Source organism: Bactrocera tryoni, unplaced genomic scaffold (genome assembly GCF_016617805.1).
Source record: "Bactrocera tryoni isolate S06 unplaced genomic scaffold, CSIRO_BtryS06_freeze2 scaffold_7, whole genome shotgun sequence".
Taxonomy (NCBI): Eukaryota; Metazoa; Arthropoda; class Insecta; order Diptera; family Tephritidae; genus Bactrocera; species Bactrocera tryoni.
The window spans coordinates 20,858,601-20,885,560 of NW_024396366.1; the positions used below are offsets into that span (position 1 = coordinate 20,858,601).

At 38.7% G+C, this 26,960-nt stretch overlaps 1 protein-coding gene across 1 annotated transcript in view; it reads left to right on the forward strand.

Annotated features, from left to right (window-relative positions):
- LOC120781486 (sodium bicarbonate cotransporter 3) overlaps window positions 1-23,982 on the forward strand; it is a 375,418-nt gene extending 351,436 nt beyond the window's left edge. Inside the window, exon 7 of the mRNA XM_040113709.1 lies at window positions 23,734-23,982. Coding sequence (XP_039969643.1) covers window positions 23,734-23,982 — 249 coding nt within the window. The remainder of the gene's footprint in view (window positions 1-23,733) is intronic.
- Window positions 23,983-26,960: the final 2,978 nt, after the last annotated feature.

The window sequence follows — 26,960 nt, forward strand, 5'->3', positions numbered from 1 at the left end:
ACAGTGCTAGAAGAAAACATAGATGTCGCTCTATTAAGCGAACAATATTCTCAACGTTCGGAAAGCACTTGGAATAAAGATATAAGTGGCAAGGCGGCAATATGGGCCTGCAAAGGTCAAGCCTTCACATCACGTTCCAACGAAACCCATAACGGCTTTACATAGGCGAATATACAAGGAATATTTTTTGTAAGCTGTTATGCTCGTCCTAGTGCAACAATTAGCGAGTTTGAAGACTTTCTCCTGGAGCTATCCCTAGAAATCAGAAGCAAATCGCCAATAATAATAGCGGGAGATTTTAACGCATGGTCTACTGCATGGGGTAGCAGAATTACTAATCATCGTGGTCGCCTTATTCTAGAATTTTTGAGTCAAACAAACCTTACGATTCTAAACAGTGGCACACAAAATACCTTTCAAAAGGGAAATAAAGGTTCAATAATAGATTTAATGTTTGTTAACGACGCGCTTAGCAGGCATACTAAATGGAAGGTGTCAGATATGTACACAAATAGCGACCATATGGCTATAATTGCTGAGGTCTCGTTCTCCCAAGAAACGGAACACTGTCCGAGAAATACCTCCCGAAAACGAAGTTGGCGACAAAGGGAATTTGATACTGACGTTTTTGAGAGTGTCTGGGGTACGGCAAATACATCAGACGAAAACGCAACCCAATTAGTATCCGCTGTGCGGAAGGAACTAGTTGCAGCTTGCGATGCAACTATGCGCAGGACGAGATACTATAACAATCGAAAGCCGGTATACTGGTGGAACGACGAAATTGCCAAGCTGAGGAAGCTCTGTCACTCAGCTAGACGCCGCCTACAGCGTAATCAGGGAAGTGATAACGAAATCAGCCTCAGAGAAGCATTGAAATGCCAAAAAAAGCTCCTGAAGTCAGCCATTATCCGTAGTAAGAGATCCTGTTTCGAAAAGCTCTGCGAAGAAGCCAACATAGACCCCTGGGGAACGGCATACAAAATTTGTATGTCGAAGTTCAAAACTAAGTCGCAGCAGCCCAAGAACGCATTATTTATGAAAAATGTTGTCGAAACGTTATTCCCGACACATGCCTCCATTTCCTTTATTAGACGAAACGAAGCTACGGAGCCACCTCTATTAGTCACAGAAGACGAACTATTGGCTATTGTGAAAAAAAATCAAAAACTCCAAAGCGCCTGGAATAGATGGTATACCAAATAGAGCCCTTAAAGAAGCCATAACTCTAAAGCCCGGTTTATTTGTTAACATGTACAATGCGTGTATATTAGAAGAGGTATTCCCCGACCCGTGGAAGATACAACGTCTGGTTCTACTGCCAAAGCCGAAAAAGCCACCAGAAGAACCTTCATCTTATCGACCTCTTTGCATGCTCGACACAATTGGGAAAGTGTACGAAAGCATTGTAAGAAACCGCTTGGAGATAGCAATCCAAAAAGCCGGCGGATTATCAGAGAGACAATACGGCTTTATTAAAAGAGGTCCACTATCGACGCACTAAGAGAAGTAGTCGACACTGCGAAATGTGCAATAAGTGGAAAAAGATGGAAAGGTGGTACAAAAAAATACTGCGCGCTAATAACCCTGGATGTAAAGAACGCGTTCAACTCCGCAAAATGGGCAAATATAATAAAAGCTCTACACGATATACACGCTCCTCATTATCTAATAAATATTATAATGAGTTACTTTCAAAATAGGAGATTGCTATTCGAGACGGACGAAGGCACTCAGAGCTACACTATCTCCAGTGGAGTTCCGCAAGGCTCGGTTTTAGGCCCGCTGCTATGGAACCTGATGTACGACGGAGTGCTAAGAATACCGCAACCACAAAATGTGAAAACAATCGCATATGCGGATGACCTCATAGTGGTAGCTGTAGCTAAACATCTGGATGACCTTCGGATCAAATGCAACGACAGCATAAATGGTTTGCGCAGATGGTTCGCTACCATGAGTCTAGAGCTTGCTGAGCAGAAAACAGAAGTCCTGCTCATAAGCTCCAGGAAAATTGAGGAGAAAATATCGCTCACCATAGGAGAATGTGAGATTAATTCACAGCCGCAGTTGAAGTACCTTGGGGTAATAGTGGACTCGCGACTCAAGTTCAAGGAACACTTGGAAAATGCGACGCGTAAAGCAAATAAAATATATAATGCGTTATCTAGAATGATGGCAAATAAAGGCTGTGTGCGTTCCAGCCGACGATGTTTAATAGCTAAGCTAATAAGTTCAGTTATCCTGTATGCGGCTCCAATATAGATACAGACGCTAGAAATAAAATCATATGCTAGACCAATTAACACAGTGCATAGGCTTTCAGCAATACGCGTGATAAGTGCTTTCCGAACCATTTCAAATGACGCTGCTGAGGTACTAGCCAGTATGGCACCGATTGACATCCAGGGAGACGAATTCGCACGAATATATAACTTGTCGGAGATGTCTACCACAGCAAAAAGAGGTGAGAGAATTAGAAGCATTGAAATGTGGCAGCAGCGGTGGCAAAATTCATGCAAAGGACGGTGGACCTACCGACTGATCTCGGGCATACATTCGTGGATAGGTAGACAATATGGGGACCTTGACTACCACCTTACCCAAATACTCAGTGGGCATGGTTGCTTCAGAAGCTACCTATTCAAATATCGTCATGACTTTAGTCCATACTGTCCGACGTGTACAGAGTGTATAGAAGACTCTGAACACGTGTTCTTTTATTGCCCTCGGTTTTCAAGTATAAGGAAAAGTTGAAAACCACTCTGGGGGGTAGTTTCTCGGTGGAAAATTTGACTGCACTTATGTGCGAGTCCTCTGTAAACTGGAAAGCTGTTAGCGGAGCGGCAAATCTAATTATGACAAAATTGAGACATTTAGAACAGATTAGCCGTCAGTCCGTCCGTGCAATAGAGGAGACTTAAACGTCTTCTTCTCTCCCATGAAGTAAAACTTTGTCCAGTGGTCCCGTGGGAGAGACATAAGGTGGGAGTAGGTTAGGTTTAGCGGATTAAAGTCCCGCACTCCGGCTTTCGATGCTTCCTCCTACTATAAACAAAAAAAAAAAAAAAAAAAAAACACCCGCATCAAACCCAGTACTTAACACCGCTCATTACTACAACACTACAACACAACAACCACACGATTATCAACGAGACGACTCGTAATCAGCGAATATTCACCACCCAACCCATCACAAGGGATTGATCCGACCGGGATCGGGCTCTTACCGTTTCCATCAGTGAAGCAAGGCAGTCGTCCGCGATATTCAATTTCTTCATCTTATTAACCGCAACAATCACCGCAATTTCTCTTTTTTTTTTAAACCGCCAAGTGACGTGAGTTACGTGGAGCATACATACGCTAAATAAATATATTATAGTGAAAAGAAAAGTTCTTTGCGTTGTGTTTTCTTTAATTTAGATCAGGGCTTTCAAATTCCGTAAGTACATATGTTGTTTTACTCACTGCCCGCTGGACTTACCACTTGTGCCAAATAGTGTTTTAAAATAAAACCTCCGATTTCACTTTCACAACTCGGATAAACGCTTTTATTTAACAATAGAAATTCGCCTTCTAATAAATGGCGATAACTAGTGGCGTGTGGCGAAAAGGCGACGTGCATTCAGTAATGGACGAATCAATACTGACTTGTGTAAAAGCGGACCCTTTTTCAGTGGAGTGATGTGGTGTGTGTTTTAGTGTGTGGATCCTGCGCTCGCGCGTGTGGGTGGTGTAGATGTGGAGTGTGGTGATGTCGAGGTGAGTGTGGTGAGTGTGCGTGTTAGTGATGGGTGTAGGTGTGGTGTGGGGCAGGCGACTAAGGCTCATTTAGCCATCCCGGCCCCCCTAGGCGAATATTTCAGCCTCGAATCCTCTGAAGCTGCTGCAGAGTGGCTACGACGCTGCTGAGGCCTGAGGTGCGGCGCGGACGCGGTCGTTGTTGCTGGCGTCGTGTGGACGCCCCATAATGTGGCCGCCGGGCACGGGAGGATGATGGCCCTATGGTTCGACGGGGCGGTGCATCCCGGCTTAATGGCGGTCGTTGTACTGCGCCGCGGTTGCGGCCGGCAGGAGGTTGGCTGGTGTCATTCCGAGGTGTACGGTGCAACATAGTGTGATGCGGGCGCATACAAATTTCTCACAGATTGCCCGACGTACACTCGTGAGCTTGGTGGACAGGCGTCAGGCAATTGAGACGCCTGCACGACCAACTGGCGTTGTTGAGGTGGCAATCCCTTAAAGATGACGCATTGTGGCAGCCGGTGGGGTCGACGACATAGGGGACATCTACGGCGTTGTGGGTCGGCGACAAGCGCGGGTGTTGACAGCAATGCGGCCGTTCCACTCCGAGGCACCGTTGGGGTGGTTGTTCGGGGCGCTGCAACTGGGGCAGCCGCTTGGCGTGGCACATTGACAGCCGAACGAGTGGTTGGTGTCGGGGCTGCTAGCATGCCTGCAGCCATATTGATCTGTTTGGAAGAGTGTTATATCAATTAGAATTTGGTTGCATATAGGACATATGAGCATGGCTGCCACGTTATGCGGCATGAGTGGGTCGTTAGATTAATCGACTACTTTTGTGAGTGATTTTAAATATATATATGTATATATGTATTTATATAAATTTTTATTTTATTTTGTTTTTATATTCAGTTTATTTTAGCGGTTATCGGCGATCGGTAAGAAGCATAGCTTGACGAGCGGTCTTGTTAACTTTCCGGATTGTGTACGGAGATCGACTACGCGAATATGACCGTCGGAGCCTGGATAAAGCTTCTCTATGCGGCTCAGCCGCCATTCGGTAGGTGGCAGGCAATCGTCGTGAATCAAGACACAATCTCCAACTTTTGGCGCATTTTCTGTAGTTTTCCATCGATACCTCTTGTGGAGGTCCTTTATATAGTCTTCTTTCCATCGGCTACTGAAATTATGATGGAGAATTTTAACTCTTTCCCATCTATTTAATAAGGATAGCGACTCAGGTGTGGCCAGAATGGGTGCTCCTTTTAGGAAATGCCCTGGAGTTAGGGCTGTGAATTCGGAGGGATCTTGTGATAGTGCTGTGAGCGGCCGTGAGTTGAGAACGACTTCAATTTTAGCTAATAATGTCGTGAATTCTTCATAATTAAATTTATAGCTGCCGGCTAGCTTCTTGAAATGAGATTTGAAGCTCTTTACAGCTGATTCCCATAAACCACCCATATGAGGAGCGCTTGGAGGTATAAATTGCCAATTGATACCTTGAGGGGCGTACTTTTGTACGATATCAGAGGACACTTGTTTGAAGAAATCCACAAACTGTTTTTCTGTGGCTCGTTGGGCTCCTATGAATGTTTTGCCGAGCGACGAAGCGACCAAATGCCGCGAGAAAAGCCTCCGTCGTCAGATTTGTACACAGCTCAAGGTGTACTGCCTTTGTCGTGAAACATACAAAGACAGCCACATAGCCTTTCAAGAGAGTGGGAGATCTTAGCATGGACGCCTTTATTTGAAAAGGCCCAGCATAATCGATACCTGTGGTCGTGAAAGGCAGAGCGAAATTGCAGCGTTCAGGTGGAAGTGCTGCCATAATCTGAGTTCGCATTTTTTGCTTATGCATAGTGCAGATCTTGCACATGAAAATGCATTTTTATACTCTCGCAACAATGTTGCTAACGAGAGTATTATAGTTTTGTTCACATAACGGTTGTTTGTAAGTCCTAAAACTAAAAGAGTCAGATATAGGGTTATATATACCAAAGTGATCAGGGCGACGAGTAGAGTCGAAATCCGGATGTCTGTCTGTCCGTCCGTCTGTCCGTCCGTCCGTGCAAGCTGTAACTTGAGTAAAAATTGAGATATCATGATGAAACTTGGTACACGTATTCCTTGGCTCCATAAGAAGGTGGATCGAAGATGGGCAAAATCGGCCCACTGCCACGCCCACAAAATGGCGGAAACCGAAAACCTATAAAGTGTCATAACTAAGCCATAAATAAAGATATTAAAGTGAAATTTGGCACAAAGGATCGCATTAGGGAGGGACATATTTGGAAGTAATTTTTTTGGAAAAGTGGGCGTGGCCCCGCCCCCTACTAAGTTTTTTGTACATATCTCGGAAACTATTATAGCTATGTCAACCAAACTCTACAGAGTCGTTTTCTTCAGGTATTTCCATATACACTTCAAAAATGGAAGAAATCGAATAATAACCACGCCCACCTCCCATACAAAGGTTATGTTCAAAATCACTAAAAGTGCGTTAACCGACTAACAAAAAACGTCAGAAACACTAAATTTTACGGAAGAAGTGGCAGAAGGAAGCTGCCCCCAGGCTTTTTTAAAATTGAAAATGGGCGTGGCGCCGCCCACTTATGGACCAAGAAGCATATCTCAGGAGCTACTAGACCGATTTCAATGAAATTCGGTATATAATGTTTTCTTAACACCCTGATGACATGTACGAAATATGGCTGAAATCGGTTCACAACCACGCCTTCTTCCAATATAAAGCTATTTTGAATTCCATCTGATGCCTTCTTTGTATAATACGAGTATAAACATTAGGAACCAATGATGATAGCGGAATAAAACTTTACACAAATACGGTATTTGAAAAATATGTAAATGACGGATAATGAAATCTCGATTATCACTTTAACATGCGAGAGTATAAAATGTTCGGTGACACCCGAACTTAGCCCTTCCTTACTTGTTTGATCTGGGGCTTAAGACGGGGAATATAATACTCTTGGCGTACCATATGTTGCATGAGGCGCTGATCGGCTCCATCGGTGAAACATTAAGATATGGATGTAATTCAGGAGTAATGTGGCAAAAGGAGACTTCTCAGGTATTATGATGGGGTGGCGTTCGTTGTAAGTCAGGCTTGAATTAGCGAGCCGACCATTGGCACGAAGCAGACCCTTCGTGTCTAAAAATGGGTTTAGTACTAAGAGTGAGCTCTTTTTGTCAATTGGCTTCGATTCTCTTAGTAACGATGTGTCGCGACTGAAGTAGCGCGTTTGGGTTGAGGCGATAAGCGCGAGCTTTGCTTTTTGTAAGTCCTGGTGCGTCAATGTATCGCAATGGGTGTAAGTTACTCCTTTAACTTTAAGTTTAAGTTGCTCTATGAATTTGAGCATATATGCGACTACTCGGAGGGCTCAGGGGAACGATGAAAATCGTTCAAGGATTTCATTATCATCCACTATTGTATGATAGGTGTCGATTTTTCGACTTTCTGGGGCGATTATGTTGCGCATTGTCGATTGTGGCCAAGAATCTGTGGATTCGGTTAACCATCGGGGGCCATTCCACCAGAGCGTGGTGGTGGCAAGATCCAGGGGTTTGCACCCTCTTGTACCTAGATCAGCAGGATTGTCGGCACTGGCTACGTGTCGCCATGTGGCTGCTCCTACTAGGTCAAGTATTTGAGAGGTTCGATTAGAAATATATGTTTTCCACGAGTGTGGTGGCTTTTCTAACCAGGCTAGAACGATTTCGGAATCGGACCATAGATATAATTTGCACTTGGTCATGTTCATGTGGGTCTGCACTATAGAAACCAGCTTTGCTAGTAGCAGAGCGCCACAGAGTTCAAGTCGTGGTAGACTTATCGTTTTTAGAGGTGCTACTTTTGCTTTTGCAGCTAGTAGTGGACTTGTGGTTGCGGTGTCGCTTTGTGTACGCACATAGATCGTGGCACAATATGCCTTTTCAGAGGCATCGCAGAAGCCGTGTATTTCCACTTTGTATTCGGGAGAATAGTTTACCCACCGTGGAATTTGTATCTGCGCGATGTCTTTTAGATTATTAGCAAACTGGGACCACTTTTCTAAGCGAAGAGGTTTCACTTGTTCGTCCCAGTCTGTTCTGTCTAGCCATAATTCTTGAATCAGGATTTTCGCTTGTATCATAATTGGCGCAAGCCATCCTGCGGGGTCAAAAAGTTTTGCCATTGAGGATAAAATTTGCCTCTTTGTTATGGCGGATAATGCGGTTATGGACTCTGTCGTGTATGAGAACTGGTCCGATATCGCATTCCATTGGATGCCCAGTGTTTTTGTTATACTTTCCTTTTCAAATATAAGGAAATTAGTATCCAATTTGTTATCGTTTGGTATATTTTTTAAGATACTTGGGTGATTAGCTGTGATCTTTTTTAGAGGTGTTGAGGGCCTTTATCACTTGTGATAAGGACTCGTATGCTTGTGGGAGGCTGTGGCTCCCAGACACGATATCGTCTACATACGTATGTGTTTTTAAGACTTGTGTTGCCAGAAGAAATTCTGACTTTGTGTCTTCTGCCAGTTCGTGGAGTGTACGAATGGCGAGGTATGGGGCACAGTTTACGCCAAAGGTAACTGTCTTTAATTTAAAGTCGCGAAATGGACTAGTGGGAGATTTTCGGAAAATAATTCGTTGAAAATCTTGATTATCCTTATGTACGACTATTTGTCGATACATTTTTTCAACATCCCCATTGAAAACGTATTTGTATATACGCCAATTTAATATGAGGAGCATTAAGAAAGACATCATTTAGGGAATTCCCTGAGCTAGTGGATCTCGAGGCATTAAAGACTACTCTAACCTTTGTGGTTTTTTTGTCAGGCTTTACTACTGCATGATGTGGCAAGTAGAATGAGTGATATTTGCCTTTTATGATTTTTTCGCATGGGCTTACTTCCTCCATATGATCTAAATGGAGGTATTCTTCTACGACACCATCATAATGTTGTTTGAGCTCACCTTTTTATACTCTCGCAACAAAGTTGCTAAGGAGAGTATTATAGTTGTGTTCACATAACGGTTGTTTGTAAGTCCTAAAACTAAAAGAGTCAGATATAGGGTTATATATACCAAAGTGATCAGGGTGACGAGTAGAGTTGAAATCCGGATGTCTGTCTGTCCGTCCGTCCGTCTGTCCGTGCAAGCTGTAACTTGAGTAAAAATTGAGATATCATGATGAAACTTTGTACACGTATTCCTTGGCTCCATATGAAGGTTAAGTTCGAAGATGGGCAAAATCGGCCCACTGCCACTCCCACAAAATGGCGGAAACCTAAAACCTATAAAGTGTCATAACTAAGCCATAAATAAAGATATTAAAGTGAAATTTGGCACAAAGGATCGCATTAGGGGGGGGCATATTTGGACGCAATTGTTTTGGAAAAGTGGGCGTGGCTCCGCCCCCTACTAAGTTTTTTGTACATATCTCGGAAACTATTATAGCTATGTCAACCAAACTCTATAGAGTCGTTTCCTTTAGGCATCTCCATATACAGTTCAAAAATGGAAGAAATCGGATAGTAACCACGCCCACCTCCCATACAAAGGCTATGTTGAAAATCACTAAAAGTGCGTTAACCGACTAACAAAAAACGTCAGAAACACATTTTACGGAAGAAATGGCAGAAGGAAGCTGCACCCAGGCTTTTTTTAAAAATTGAAAATGGGAGTGGCGTCGCCCACTTATGGACCAAAAACCATATCTCAGGAACTACTAGACCGATTTCAATGAAATTTGGTACATAATATTTTCTTAACACCCTGATGACATGTACGAAATATGGGTGAAATCGGTTCACAACCACGCCTTCTTCCAATATAACGCTCTTTTGAATTCCATCTGATGCCTTCTCTGTATAATATATATGTACATTAGGAACCAATGATTATAGCGGAATAAAACTTTACACAAATACGATATTTGAATAATATGTAAATGGGGGATAATGCAATTTTGATTATCACTTTATCATGCGAGAGTATAAAATGTTCGGTGACACCCGAACTTAGCCCTTCGTTACTTGTTTAAGTAGGTTTTTTTCCATACTTAGAAACTGCTGTATTGCAGAGGAGCGAGAATGACCTAAGGCGAGTGTATCTGGAAATTGTTGTTTAAATGGTAGTCGTACGACATACCGACCATTTCCTGATCTAGTAATTGTGGCTTTGTAAAAGTCTTCACAATACTGATCTTCTGGCGTTGTAATTGTAATGGGGGGGAGGTCTTCTAACTCCCAAAATTTCCTTAATTGTGCATTAAGGAATTCATTGGATATCTCTTCTACTTGAGTTGTGATGGTGGTAACTGGTTCTGTCACTAGTCCACTTAGTATCCAACCGAATATAGTATTTTGAGCTAGAAGGGTGTTTGAGATTTTTTCAACCCCTTCTAGAATAATTTGAGGTATAAGGTCGCTGCCTAATAGAAGATCTATTTGAGCGGGGGTGTTGCAGTTAGGATCTGCTAGCTTTAGGTGTGTAACCTTTTGCCAATGTTTGCTATTTATATGATAGCTTGGAAGCATGTTCGTAAGTTGCGGTAAGACTATAGCTTCTGCTTGAATGCGCTTATCCGCTTGGGGGGAAATTAGGGTAATGGGACAGATTTTATTTGAGTTTTGTACTACTCTTCCGCCAATTCCCGTAATTTCATAATTGGCATGTTTTGTTGGTAGTTTTAGCCTATTTTGTGCCCTAGACGCTATGAGTGATCGTTGTGATCCTAGGTCTATCAGGGCTCTCAATTTGAAAAGTTCTCCTCGGTGTTCGATGGAGTTAACTGCTGTGGGTAGTAGTACCCTACTTAGATTCTCGCTGTGAAGCGTTTGTGTTTTTAAAGCCTTTGAGCAGCATGGTGTCTCTTGGCAAATTTCGGGATTTTGTGTTTCGGGAGTTGCGGTTGCAACTAAACCCGTGGCTCTTTTGGAGAAAGCGCTACTTTGGGGTGTGCTAGGAAACTTATTGAAATGCAACATTAAATGATGCCTCTTGTGGCAATATACGCAATTGAATTTGCTTTCGTAATTATTGAGATTATGCGAGTGGGACAAGCAGTTTGTACAGAGTCTTTTTGCTCTGACAAAGTTGTTCCTTTCATTGATATTAAGTTTTTTAAACTTTTCGCAAGCTTTTAGCTTGTGCCCTCCTTTACACAATTCGCACGACGTTTGTTTATATTGTTCGGATGTGAACGATTGGTTTTTAAAGAAGCTTCTGTTTAAATTGTGGTTGTTATTAGCTTGGGGTCTAATAAAACTTCGATTTAGGTCGTGTTGAACGTTTTTAGTTCTGACCGTTTTTTTATCTACCCTTTCCGCAATTTCATACTGGGTAGTTACGAAATCATTCATTTGTTGCCACGTTGGGCATTTTCTTCGTGATGAGAGCGATTGCTGCCACAGAAGCAAAGATTTTTCCGGTAATGCCGCGGAGCATATATTTACCAGTATATTGGGACCCCAATTGTCTGTGGGAATATTCTGTGTCGCTAGAACAGACAAGCAATTTGAAACAGTGGATTGAAGTTTTATAAATTCTTCACTTGTTTCTTTCTGAATTTTTGGTAAATTCATTAATATTGTGACTTGTTTGTCGACTAATATTCTTTCGTTCTCGTAGCGAGCTTTTAAAGCCTTGAAATTTTCGTCATTTAGAGTGAACTGTTTTACTATTGCGCCTGCTTGACCTTTTGTTTTGTATCGGAGGTGATACAATTTTTGCGCTTGAGATAATTTATGATGGTTTATGTACACGGCCGTAAACATGTCCCGGAAGGACGGCCATTGTTCATAACCTCCATGAAATATTTCTGTATCGCATGCTGGCACTTTAAGGTGAATGCCGGAACTCGCCTCTTGGCTTTGAATTGGAGGCAGCTCTACTCTCGGTTGTGGAGTAGGTGCAATTGCTTTTATTAATCTCAATTGATCGGCGATCATAGCTATCGTTTCCTCGTACTGGTCTAAGCAGTTTTCGTATTTGGAGCAAGCCGAGGATTTAAAATTTTCCGGAAGATCTGATTTGTCAGATTCTAGAATTGCGTCATACGCAGCTTGGAGACGTGTCCAGAAATTGCTTAGATTTTCTTTTTTTATTTCTAATACCGATTCAGGATTGTCTTGAATCGGTGAAGATGAAAATCGAGTGCAGTATCGAATTAGACTGTCACTGTCAGCAATAAATTTAGTATATGAAATATCTTTAAGTTTTTTTGCTTTGTAGCACCTTGTTTTGAGCGTGTAGCTTCAGCAGGTGTACATGGGCTCTTTTCTTCAGAAATCATTTTTTGTACTTTCAGATATTGAATCGATTTAGATTCCTTAGAATTTCCGTTCATTTAGACAATAGGTAAAATTTGAAAATATGAGAAAGAAAAACTTCTCTCAGTGTATATCTGTTAACAATAGATACGTTTGAATCTTTAAGATAAACGGTTTGTACACAACGTATCGAATAACGAACGCGTATTTCGTTCTCCTTATTGTATTTTTGTTGTATACGCAATGTACGAACTAACGAGCGAGTGTTTCGTTTTCGTTTTTCGTTAGCTTATAATTGCTTATACGGACGATAATGAGAGAAAGCAAAAGGTTAATGGCCTTTGAAAACGAAAAATATTTTTTTTTTCCGTTTGCAATCCTGCTTGCTTGTATATTAACAAGGACAAGGGGTATTGCTGAAAATGTGCCGATTTGGTCTTTGAATATATAATATATAATTAAATGTTAATATGCTACCAATTCTTAGTTTTTGTTTATTTTATTTGTCCGCATATATTTTATTTTTATTTTTAATTAATAGAATGTATTGTTTCCTTAGTAAATGGTTGCATTTACCGCACCGCCATTTTTAAATTGTAATTTTAAATTTAATTTAATTATGTACACTATGTACCTTATATGTATGTACATATGTATCCCGGCATAGGCAAATTGTATGCCGTGTGTATGCGTGTATATTATTGCCGTACGAATAACGCGGGATGAGAAAATGACGAAGTGCAGGTATGCTCTTTTATCACAAATACAAATTTGTTGAAGTTATAAATATTTTACTTTGTTGATACATACATACATATGTGTGTATGCTAATTTATTTTGTTGCCAATTTTGGTAATATATGAGTTAACACAACACTTCTTACTCAAGTATCGACTTACAACTTCCGGCACGTGTAACCGAAATGCACCATAAAGTGCATGGTCAGCGTCAGCACTACCTGTTGTGCAGCATAAGATTCGTGGAAGAGAATCACGCCACCTATAATTATTAAAGTTAGAATTAAGCATAAATATTGTAATTCGGTTAAGCTAACTTCAGTTTGTAAAACTCAATAAAGATACGCGGTAGCGCTGCCCGAATGCAGCTCCGTGAAAAATTATATTTTTTTGGTTTTCAATTAACCAAAAGATTAACTGGCGCCCGAGCGAATTGCAAGCAAGCGTAAAGCTGTTTGTACTAAAAGACAAGTCGTGTAAAAGTGTAAAAAATTAGCGAAAAAGTTAGGCGTAAAGCTACTTTGCTAAAAACAAAAAGCGTCGATCGGTCGGTTCCTTAGTACCTTAGGCAAAAAGGAGACATTACGTGTCGGCCTAAGATCGCGGATATAAAAAAAAAATTTTTATAACAAAAAATACTGTAATAAAGTGTTGGACAATAAAGAAGAAAAATCTATATAAACAATATCCCTAAATGATCAAGGATAAAATAAGAAGTGAATGTGCAAAAAAAAAAAAAAAAACTATGAGAAAAATCTGTCCTTAAACGAACACAGGATAGTAAAAATATTTGACTTTCAATAAGAAGTGAACTATAAAGCACGTTCTGTGAGCAGCGTGAAATTCTACATCAAAATAGTGCTGCTACCAAATCCTATTGAGCATTGAATGTGCGAAAGAAAAAAACTGTGAAACAAGTTAATAGAAGAGGAAAATCTAAAAGTGAACTATAAAACAAGTTCTGTGAGCAGCGTGAAATTCTATATCGAAAAGTTACAACAGCATCAACAGCTTTAACTACAGAATCCGTAACGAAGGAAGAAAATACAAGCACAAAGCCAGCGCTACAAGCAGTGAGTCGGTGCTATATTTTTATTATTTCTAAATATATTTATAATTATATACATAGTATTTTGTAAAAATGGCAAATCCCAATAACCTAGTTCGTCCACCAATTCTTTCCTCATCCCAAACTTCTGTCGCCCCCCCACAATCTGCTCAGTTATCAGTAGATGATTTGACTAGGCTAATATCTACAATTGCCACAGACATACTTAGACAACAAGGACCACAGGTAGTACAGTCAGTACTTAACCCCCCTCCGTCGCAAGTAGTAGACCAACAAATCGATGATAGACATAGGAACAATTTAGGGGAATCAGATAAAAATCCTGACATAGTTAAATCTATTAAGGATTTTTCGGGACAGCCAGGAGAATACAACTCCTGGAAGAAAGGTGTTGATCGAATTTTGTCCATATACGAGCCATTGAAAGGGCAACCAAAGTATTTTGGCATATTAAGTGTAATAAGAAATAAAATAGTCGGCAACGCCGACATCGCCTTAGAATCTTACAACACGCCGCTTGATTGGCCGACCATATCAAAATGTCTAACGATGCATTATGGCGACAAGAGAGACTTGTCCACTCTCGAGTACCAAATGACGACATTGATACGAGGGAACAGACCCGTCCCTGAATTCTACCAGCAGGTGTATACACACCTTTCGCTGATTTTAAACAAGTTAGGATGCCTCGAAATGGGCAATGAATCCTTGTGCCTCCTGACACAGGCATACAGGGACAAAGCATAAGACACATTTATAAGAGGACTAAATGGGAACTTACCCAGACTCTTAGGAATACGGGAACCGGCGGACTTGCCACAGGCTCTTCATCTGTGTATGAAACTTGAGAACCAACCTTTCGCACAAATCATGCGACTAACGCAAGGAAAGGATAACCCCCTCAGCTGCCACCAAGGAGAAACTTTGTGCAGCAGTAAACACAACAATTTTATCCCCAACTGGCTCATTTTCCCAAGCCAAACCAACCTATTTGGTAACCACGGCCACAATTTCTTGGTCAAATAGGGCAGCATAACGACAATTACCCCCCTAGACCACCCAAACCTCAACAGCGGCCAGAACCGATGGATGTAGACCCAAGCATCCACTCCCGTAGGATAAATTATATGAATAGACCCACCCAAAACCAGGCTTATGGCAAAAGACCTCAGCCGACTGCTCATCATCAACCAAATAAATATAAAAGAACTTTTCATCTAGCCACAGAACAGGCGGAAGATGAGAATATCGTTGAACAAACGAGCATTAATTTTTTAGCATGATGGGCTCTTCGCTACCCTATTTTGAAGTAAAAGCGGAGAGCGGAAAAATCTTTAAATTTTTAATAGATACGGGTTCAAGCAAGAATTACGTAAAAAAAAATTATGCAAAAACCGTTGTAGGTTGCATAAAAATATGCGAGCATACAAAAGCAAAGTTGTTTGATATGAATGAGGAGATAAAATTCTACCTCATGCCTTCTTTAGTAACTTTTGATGGCATACTAGGTAACGACACTCTAAAGGAGTTAGAGGCCGTAATTTACACAAACAAAAACTACATGAAAATAAGAAATAATAAGGCAATAAGATTAAAGCAGCTGCCTTCTAGAGCAGCCAATGCAGTAAATATAAAAGAGGAAACGTTGGCTCCTCAAACGAAAACAAAAATGAATCACGTTGTCAACTCCTACAGAAATCTTTTCTCAGAACCCGATGAGAAACTAACATATACAACCAAAGTTGTTGCCCAAATTAGGACAACGAGTGATTCACCAGTTTACACGAAATTCTACCCGCAGCTCTAAAAGGCGAGGTAGAAAACCAAGTAAAAAAGCTTCTAAATGATGGTATAATAAGGCCGTCAAGGTCGCCGTACAACTCCCCAGTTTGGATTGTACCCAAAAAGGCGGATTCAGCGGGAAACAAACAGTACCGCATGGTCATCGACTACAGAAAGCTCAATGCAGTCACGACTGCGGATAGGTACCCTATCCCCGAGATAACAGAAGTCATCTCCCAGCTGAGCAACAGCAATTTTTTTTCTGTACTTGATCTAAAAAGTGGTTTTCACCAGATTCCACTAAAAAAATCTGACATTGAAAAAACCGCATTTTCCATAAACAATGGAAAATACGAATTCACGCGTTTACCTTTTGGCCTGAAAAATGCGCCATCAATATTCCAACGCACATTAGACGATATATTGCGAGAATATATCGGGAAATGTTGTTATGTCTATATTGATGACATAATAATCTTTAGTAAAACCGAGGAAGAACATCTCGGACACATTGAAGCAATTTTTAGGACCCTAGATGAAGCCAACATGAAGGTGCAGTTGGATAAGTGCAACTTTTTTAAAAGGGAAACGGAATTTTTAGGTTACATCATTACACCAAACGGCATAAAAACCAATCCGGCAAAAGTGGATGCAATTTCCAATTTTCCACAGCCCAAAAATTTAAAAGAACTCCGTAGCTTTCTAGGTATGTCCGGATATTACAGGCGATTTGTTAGAGATTACGCAAAAATCGCCAAACCCTTGACATCGCTTTTGAGAGGGGAAGAAGGCCGAACGTCTCAAACAAATCGGCCAACATTAAGATTGACCTCGATAAAAATGCAATCGAGTCTTTTATCAAAATTAAAAATTCCCTAACGTCCAAGGACATTATCCTTGCTTTCCCAGATTTCGAAAAGGAATTTGAACTGGCTACTGATGCTCTCAAACTTCGCCATAGGCGCAGTTTTGTCGCAAAACGATAAGCCGATAGCTTTTATATCGCGAACGTTGAGTAGAGCCGAAGAGCACTACGCAACAAACGAAAAGGAGATGCTTGCAATAATATGGGCATTAAACTCCTTCCAGAAATTACCTATACGGTTCACGCAAGGTAAAAATCACGACCGACCACCAACCTTTAACCTATGCAACAAGAATAGCAATAGTAAAATGAAGCGGTGGAAGGCGATCCTTGAAGAATATAACTATGAGTTATACTACAGGTCTGGCAAGGGTAACGTCGTAGCTGACGCCTTGTCTAGAATACCTCATGATACACCATTGAATTCGCTCTCTACATGGAAGTTCATCCCACAATTTAATATATAGCACTGAAGCACCTATTAAGGCATTCAAAAATCAAATATTCTTAAATAAAGACGTAATCTCGAGTTACCAATTCAAAATTATATTTCCAACGTATCATCGCCATCTAATCACCGAACCCGAATATACTGATGAAAATTTGATAGATATTTTAAAAGATACCCTCAATCCGTCCGTCATAAATTGCATAAAAACGGATGAGCATATTATGGGAAAAATTCAGTTATTATATCCCTTACACTTTAACAAATATAAAGTTAGGTTTACTCCAAATAATGGTAAAGGACATAACGAATGAACAAGAGCAAGAAGAAATAATAGTTAGCACCCATAATAGAGCACATAGGAATTGCAGGGAAAATAGAATGCAGATCCTAGAAAAATATTATTTTCCTGCAATGGCAAATAAAATTAAAAAAATTATGAAAAAATGCGAAACATGCAAAGTTAATAAATACGAACGGCATCCGCCAAAGCCTCAAATACAGGCCACTCCAATTCCACGGTTTCCTGGTCAAATAGTTCACTTAGATATCCTCATTATAGGAAAACAGTTGATTTTGACAGCCGTAGATAAATTTTCAAAATTTGCTGTCGCGAAACCCATACAATCTAAAGCTGCAGAGGATATCAGGCAACCTCTGAGAGATATACTACTTTCCCTCATACCGGAAACGGTAGTATTTGACAATGAAAGATCATTTAAATCTGAGTCAATAAATTTTATGATTGAGAATGAGTTCGGCATACAAATATTTCGAACAGCCCCTTACACCAGCTCCTCAAATGGACAGGTTGAACGGTTTCATTCCAATCTACAGGAGATCATGCGTTGCTTGCAAAGCGAAAAAACGCATAATTCTTTTAACGAATTACTGGAGAAATCGGTAAGAGAATACAATTATTCAATTCATTCCACTACTGCAAAGAAACCCGTAGAAGCTTTCTTTGGCAGAAGAGTTTGTAGTGACCCAAAATTACTAGATAAGGATAGAGAGGAAACTGCTAGGAAATTATTAACTAAACAGAATATCGACCTTTTGTACCATAATAAAGATCGAACCCCGTTAAAATTATCTTCTAAATACAGAAAGGAAATTGTAGAGCAGAACTACAATTCCACAATTAAAACTAAGTCAGGTAAAATCGTTCACAAAAAAAATATTAAACAATGTTAAAAATTATTTTTCCAGTTAGTCATAATGACCCGCTACTACACCTTTCTGATTCAACTAACGATGACATTGACCGTGATCACACAACAAATCGACATACAGGATCTTACCAACAACAACGGGTACCTACCCATTAAGACAGGAGAAGTAAGGACAATCAACCATTACGACAAAATTTTACATTTCATCAATTTAACGAAATATGAAGAAACGCTATCGCTTATTTCAGGCAACATTAACACTCTAAAAGCAATCACTTTTGAGGACAGACAATTTCTTGACTCAATCCATAAAAATTTTGTTTTATTAGAAGCCAAGTTAGACGGTTTGCATCCGCACTTTAAAGTCAAACGAGGCTTACTCAATATCGTAGGAAAAGGACTAAAATTTATAGCAGGCTCCATGGACAGTGACGAGGAAAAAGAAATTAGGGACGCTCTCACACAAATTCATAATAACGAAGAAATTACCACGAATAATGTTAACAATCTAATGCAAATTAGCGATTTTCTTTCTGGACAGATAACGAACATTACAGACCACATAAACAAACAACAAACTATTATTAGTAGTTACATAAACGAATTTACTGAATTAGCACAAAATAAAATAAAGACAATAGAGGACGAAATTCAATTCATCATGCATACTTACCAAATTAACAACGACATATCGCTTTTACGTAATCACGTAGATGACATCGGACAAATTATTTTTTCAACTAAATTAGGTATCTTGCCAACGGACATACTAAACCCTACTGAACTGAATCATATTAGCAATTTTGAAAGTTACAGCCACATTAGAACAGTCGTACTATTTCAGGAAAATACAATCATCCTATCCCTCCTCATACCTCAATATTCCCAGAATACATTATCCAAAATAAAGTTTGAACCCATCCCAAACATTAATAATAAATCAGTGATACTAAGCCATTTAGAAATCCTTGTAGACGAGGACAATAAAATGTACCAATTAGAAATTAAGGATAATTTAGAAAAGAATATTACAAGAATTGAAGACACATGTATAGGCAATATATTAATGTTTAAAGAAGCGAGCTGTAAGCTTGAAAATTTTAATAAACCTGATGTAGTAGAAGTGCTACCAGGCACTTTAAGAATTTTAATTCAAATATAACCCAAAATTGTAATAAACAAAATATAAGCCAAAAAGGCACATTTTTATTAAGGTTCGAAAATTGTGAGATAAAGATTTCTAATAGAACATATTTCAATGTACAGCGTGTAAAATAATAACTGTCGCACCTCTTTTTTTTAATAACAGGATTAATAGTTATATTCAAATTAAATAGTAACTATTTTATAAATACATATATTAATATGTTTATTTTATGAATCAATTTCAATTCTTTCCCCTTTGATTTTTTGTATTTCCTTTAAACGTTTAGAAAAAATTTCGCAAGCGGCACGAACGACTTCATTAGGTATTTCGTTCCATATTTTTGTCAAATGGTTTTTGAATTTATCCAAAGTCATGCGACTTAAATTCCACAGTGGGTTTAAGTCCGGGGAAGACGGAGGCCATTCTTCTGCTGATATGAAACTGGGAAAATTTGCACGACACCAGCTTTGCACAGTTTTCGCTTATGTGTGCAGGAGCAGAATCTTGCTGAAAACAGAATGGCCTATTCCCAAACATCTCCATTGCGTGAGGCTTCAAATGCTCTATTAGGACGTTATTCAAATAATATTCTGCATTTATTTTGACGCCTTTATCAATAAAAAGCAGTGATGAAGTTTGCCACTTTTGCAAATCGCCCCATACCATCACCGAAGAAACATTTTGGAAACGCTCTACACTTTTTTTAGCTCTAGGAATATCCGGACATCTTAGCTGCATACACTCGATCGTTTTGAGGGTTATGGGGTTGCTGTAATAAAAACAGCTTTTCGTCAGAAAAGATAATTTCTGACTCTGCGTGCCTCCTTTGTAGCATTTTGCATGTCTCCCTTCGCTTTTTCTTCTGCATATCCGTAAGTCCATGAATTCTTTTTTTCTTATAAGCTTCAAGCTTAAAGTCTTCTTTAATTACCAAATGAGCGGACTGGTGACTCATTTTAAATCTTTTCCCGAGTTTCCGTACCTAAACGGAGCAATTTCTTCGAATCTGCTCACGCACAGCTTTGATCGTTTCCTTTGTTCTGACTGATCGCTTTCGTCCAGTTTTTTTCTTTATTTGCACAGTTCCGGTTTCGACAAATCTTGCCACGGTCCGCTGAACAAATCTTCTGTTCACATTATGTCTTTTCAGGGACTTAACAATTTCAGAAGTTTTCTTGCCTTGCAAATGTAGTTCTAAAACTGGTTCACGTTTCACATCCATACCCCTCAAAATTTTACTATCAAATGAAATGTGGAATAAATAATAGCTAATGATGTTCAATAAGTAGGCGATGTAACGGGATAAAAAAAATTATGTGGTGATGTTATTGTAAAGAAATATGCACCGTTGTTTTAGTGCGACAGTTATTATTTTACACGCTGTAAACTTGAGGATATTTGAAACATTTGTATTACCAAATGTAATAACAAAAATAAATGATACAAACGAAATTAATAAAGAAATAAAGATGGAAGCATTGTACATAAAACAGCTTCAGCATGAAAATAATTTTAAATTACTAAAGAATGGAAACAGTGTATCCTCAATAATTAGCTTAAGTTCTGATATTTCAATTGTTTTAATTATAGTAGTCACTACTGGAATTTTATTTTTTATTATCAAAGAAAAACAAAAAATGTACATTTCGCTTAGCCCAGAAGCAGAATTTATTGCAAACGTGCAGAAAGGCCCGTTCCTGCAAATTACAACATCGCAGCCCAACAATAACACCGATCGCGGACGATCGAACTAAGAGGGGAAGAGTTAACACAACACTTCTTACTCAAGTATCGACTTACAACTTCCGGCACGTGTGACCGAAATGCACCATAAAGTGCATGGTCAGCGTCAGCATTACCTGTTGTGCAGCATAAGATTCGTGGAAGAGAATCACGCCACCTATAATTATTAAAGTTAGAATTAAGCATAAATATTGTAATTCGGTTAAGCTAACTTCAGTTTGTAAAACTCAATAAAGATATGCGGTAGCGCTGCCCGAATGCAGCTCCGTGAAAAATTATATTTTTTTGGTTTTCAATTAACCAAAAGATTAACTTATGTAATGTATATGTATGTATATACGTTGTGAATATTGTGCATATATGTATCGTTGATATTGTTCCTTTTATTTTAATTTTCGAAATTGCCTTAGCATACTTAGCGCAATCCTGCTTATACTGTTTTGAGTATAAGGGGTATTGCCGGAAAATGTTGTCAAGTGAATACTTGAAAATGTTTTTTTTTTTATAAACTTTGTGTGCTTGTGAACACAAGTGTAAGCATAACTAGGCTTTTAACAGATATGTATATGCCAGTATATGTATATATAATTATATATTATACTACATATATACTGTTCATACATATATTTGGATGTACACATGTAATGTACCAAACTGTTTTCGGTTTCCCGGAAATCAACCGTAAGTTCAAACAGTTTGGTAGCAACCGTTTTATTAAAGTATACAGTTTTTAGAAAGTTGAACTGTAACTTTCAAAAAACATACATATATGCCAATATATAAAAATTTTAACCGAATAAATGGAGTCGATACACTCATTTTGGGCCGCTTCAAGGGTATTTGAGGGCTTTAGTATGCGGTTAAGTGGGGGTTGTTCGCAGTTGTCGCTGTGTTCCAGTTGTATCCTATTTGTTTCCTGTTGCTGCTGATGTTGATGTTACTATGGTGGGCCACGGTATTCCTTTTCTTTCTGCTCTTCCTGTTGTTGTTTCGCTCGTACTTATGTAGATGTCTTTAGTATGTTTTATTTCCACGATTATTAATTTTATTATTTATTATAATTTTTTTTGAAAATTATTGCACATTGAGTTTATTGTTTTCCTTTCACTTGTTTGGTGTGAAGCTTCGCGTCCGTTTAGAATTCAATTAGTTTACGCGCCAGCCTTTTTTTTTTTTTTTTTTGTTGTTTTGTTTTATGTATAGTTGTTCAGCATAATATTGTACTTATATGTATATTTATATGTATTTATATGTCTCAAACGCGATTTAAAATTTTTCGTATTAGCATAAAATTTTTTTTTTCTTTTGATTTTGATTAAAAATTTTTTTTTTTTTTGAGTTTGATGTATCGGTAGGGAACCGTTGTGTGCTTTCCGTTTTCAACTTTGTTTTTTTTTTGTATGTACATAGGTAAGTATTTGTCACTTCACTTTAATAATACTTGCCATACTTTTTGTATATACCTACATATGTATGTATATTGCATTAAATTTTTGTATATTTCTATATTTGTATGTATATGTCGCCTTATTTAATTTTGTGCACGAATTTTGAAATTTTTTTTTTGAACAATTTTTTTGTATTTGCGGCTCGAAGGACCAATGTTTTACTCACTGCCCGCTGGACTTACCACTTGTGCCAAATAGTGTGTTTTAAAATAAAACCTCCGACGCTTTTATTTAACAATAGAAATTTGCCTTCTAATAAATGGCGATAACTAGCGGCGTGTGGCGAAAAGGCGACGTGCATTCAGTAATGGACGAATCAATACTGACTTGTGTAAAAGCGGACCCTTTTTCAGTGGAGTGATGTGGTGTGTGTTTTAGTGTGTGGATCCTGCGCTCGCGCGTGTGGGTGGTGTTGATGTGGAGTGTGGTGATGTCGACGTGAGTGTGGTGAGTGTGCGTATTAGTGATGGGTGTAGGTGTGGTGTGGGGCAGGCGACTAAGGCTCATTTAGCCATATGTATATCTAGTGAACATATACTATTATTCATATAATAAACTAATTTAAGACTGTGAAAATTTTATTTACGAATTAGGCCGAAAACATTTTTGTCGGTATAAGAGGCCGAGGGAATGCACATGAGGTTTAATTTTGAATATGTTCACGCAAATAAATTTCAATTGAAAAAATTACGAATTTATCCTTATATCTAATATTTATCAGCACTTTCGAACGCCTGGCTGACTTTACTCCATATGATTGGTGACTGTAGGTGAGATACAATATGAAACCCAGGGAACGTTGTTTAGTATCTGGCTTGTTAATAGTACGTGGTATTGGCAAAAATAGATAAAATCTGGTCGATACCCAACTCCCGTATATTACATATGTATGTATGTATAATGACTTTCGTTTTTCTAACAAACTTTATGTTGAGTAAGTCGGTCAGTGTATGAGTTATATATAGTATACATATATGTATATAAAAATGCTTGGGTTAAGATTTTCTGATTAACGTTTTACATCTTATAGTATTTCCCACTCTTTGATTCGAACAAGTTGTAAGAGTATAAAATGTTCGGTTGCGCCCGAACTTAGCCTTTTCTTACTTCCTAAATATTATTTTAATGTGTATTTGTTTAAATATGTCTTATATTATTCTTATATATACATATATATGTTATATTATTCTTATTAATAATTATTTCTTTTATTTCAAACCATTTCATTTTTAATTAATTTCGACATTTTTATCGACTAATAAACTTTGCTCGTTTTATTCATTTAAGATTAAACGTCCTGTACGACCCAACACTCATCGAAATGTTTCTTGTTTCTCAAATGACACAAGAACTGTAAATGTTATATTTGAAGAAAACGATAAAGGATCCCAATTCGATACTTCAGGGGAGAAATGTGCTACTTCAGGCACTTTTGTAAAACAATCATGGCATCACATATACGACACCAATTTAAGCGACCAGTTTATTATTCCAGTGTCTGCTAAAGTAAGGCATATAAGTAGCTCTGGAGAGTAAGTTTACACTTATTATTCCAAATATACAAATATCAAAAATTTATACGTATAAATAATTTAATATTCAAATTATTCTATAGTTAGCCAAGATACATTAAATTGAATTTAGTTTCTCGGGCGCTGTAACTACTTTTTTTGAACTACCAAAACAAATTCATAATCCAAAACTGTTACAGTTCTTAAATCTAAATGTAAATGACCTGAACAATATCAACACAACAATATTTGAAACAGAGGTATACAACAAATTATTCCCTATTGAAATACTGACAAAAAATTAATCAGTTAATATTCTATTTTATTTATCCAAGAACTAATTGTTAAACATTTAGTGTGAATTTTTTATGGAACTTCAACAGCAACCAGCATTATGTTATCTATTTCATTTTTCTGTTGTTGTATTACCATATTGTTCCTAATGAGTAACAGTATTTGTGAAAGCGTAAATTGGACTTGGTATATCGCAAGAACTAATTCTTCTAATAAGACTATAATTTAGTTTTTACTTACTCTGAATTTTACTGCACCTTACGGAATTAGCCATGTGACAACACAAAAAAAAATTCAAAAGATTTTTAATCCAAAATGTCAAATTTAACTATTTTATATTTTATTTACAATTCAAATACATCTATTTACATATGATGAACGCACACAAGCTAATGCATCGCAGCGTGAACGTAATGCACGAAAATTATCTGTTGGTCCTGTACTTGTACTGAATCTTGAAGTTTTTTTATACGGCGTATCCCTATAATTCCGACTGATATGCCATTTCACTTCAAACGCTTAAAATTAAGCTTTAAAATAGCTGGCAATTAAAGAAATATTTTTTGTTTGAATACGTTCTGTAATATTCTGCGATATCACGATTTATTATAATTTACATATATAACTAACAATTATAATATTATATTAATAACTATCGGACTTTCCGTCCGGCACAGTCGGCGTCAAATATAAATCTAATATTAAATGTCGTATTCACAGACACGTTACATCAAAGCCTCCTTGTTGCTAAATTATGAAAGCGTATTGTCACTTTCTTTAACAGGTACAGATCTCCACATTCCTTCCTTTTTCTCCAGACGTAGTTTGAGGTTCTCGCTTAGCTTCTGCTGATCCTCAGATGTTGAGGTTGTTCGGGAAGACTCGGCGTCGAGGAAAACTGGCGCTGCAGGACTCAATGGGTTTGTGGTTACAATCTTTTTCAAATGACCAACATTCCTGGTGTATGTTTTACCACCAGCGGAAATCTGCGCAACATTTCCTTCTCGCTTTACTACCTTATACGTGGTAGTATCAAATGTGGGTGTCAACTTATGCGGAAATATTACATTCTTTAGGAGTACTGTATCTCCAACTTGGATGTCAACATCTCCCGCACTCCTGGCCTTGTCAGTCAACTGTTTCCCTTTATCTTTTTCCCGCATATCCTTATCTCTCTCTTCTGAGTCTGCCATTTCCCCCACAAGGTCCTGAATGCAGGGAATTTTGTCTCTTATTACTCTGTTAAACATTAGTTCTGTCGGTGGAGCGCCCGTGGTACCATGCGGAGTAACATTATACATCAAAACGAACTTCTGAATTTCTTTCTTGTAATTGTCGTTATTTGCATGAGCTATCTTTAAACGTTTCACTAGGGACCTGTTCATATTTTCTACTTCGCCGTTAGCCTGAGGCCAGTATGGGGGCGTAGTCATTAGCCGAATGCCGTTGGTACTGCAAAAACTTTTAAACTCAACGCTTACGAATTGCCTTCCATTGTCAGACGTTAGTGTCTCTGGAAATCCCAATCTTGAAAATATCTCTTCCATTTCATCAATAATGGTTTTAGATGTTATCGACTTAATCACTTTGAACTCCATATATCTGGAGTAGTAATCAATTAGTACCAATATATTATCCCCATTAGGTAAAGGACCCAAAATATCGGTTGCTAAGCATTTCCAGGGACCATTCGGGAAAGGGTGCCGCTCCATCGGAGCTGGTTTTGGTGGCATTGACACTATAAGGCAATCTTGACAAGTCTTTACGTATTTTTCAGCATCTTTGTCCACACAAGGCCACCAAACTTTGGAGCGTAACCTCCGTTTCATTGCACTTATTCCTGGATGTCCCTCATGTGCGAGGCCCAGAATTATTTCTCGCAACTTTCGTGGGATAACTAATTTAGTTCCCCGTAATAGGATATCACCAACTATAGACAGCTCCAAACGAAAAGGATAATATGGGCTTGACATATTTGCTTTCCACGAGTCCTGACATAGACACGTCACTACATCTTGTATCTCTTCGTCTAATATAGACATCTCGGTAATCTGTGATATGGAGAGCGACTTCGGTATCAAAGTGGACACTACTCGAAAAATATGCTGCTCTCCGGCCCAATCATATGGATCAGCGTTGTTTTCTTGGGAAAGCCTTGATAGCGAATCCGCAATATTTTCTTTCCCTGGTTTATATATCACTCGGAAACGATATGACTGTAACCTTAGCAACCATCTTTCGATCCTCGCTGGGGGTCGTGAGGTTGGCTTAAATATGGTTTCTAGTGGCTTGTGATCGGTTATTCATCAGATCAAAGTTAAGCCCTGCCAAATAATAATAAAATTTTTCCACAGCCCACACCAAAGCCAAACTTTCTTTTTCGGTTTGTGAATATCTCTTTTCCACCGGTGAGAGACTCTTACTGGGAAATGAAATGATCCGCGAAATATTTGCCTTATCAAATTGCACTAATACGGCACCCAGGGCCACCGGACTAGCATCTGCAATTAAACACGTTTTGTCCTGTGGATTAAAATATGAGAGTTTCGATACCGCAGCAATTTTCGCCTTTATTCCCTGAAATGCGTCGTCCTGCTCTTTGCCTCAAACAAATTTTTCCTTGCTCCTCATTAGTTTCCTTAGAGGTTCGGTGCTGTCTGCCAAGTCAATTACAAACTTACCCACATATGTGGCTAAACCAAGAAAACT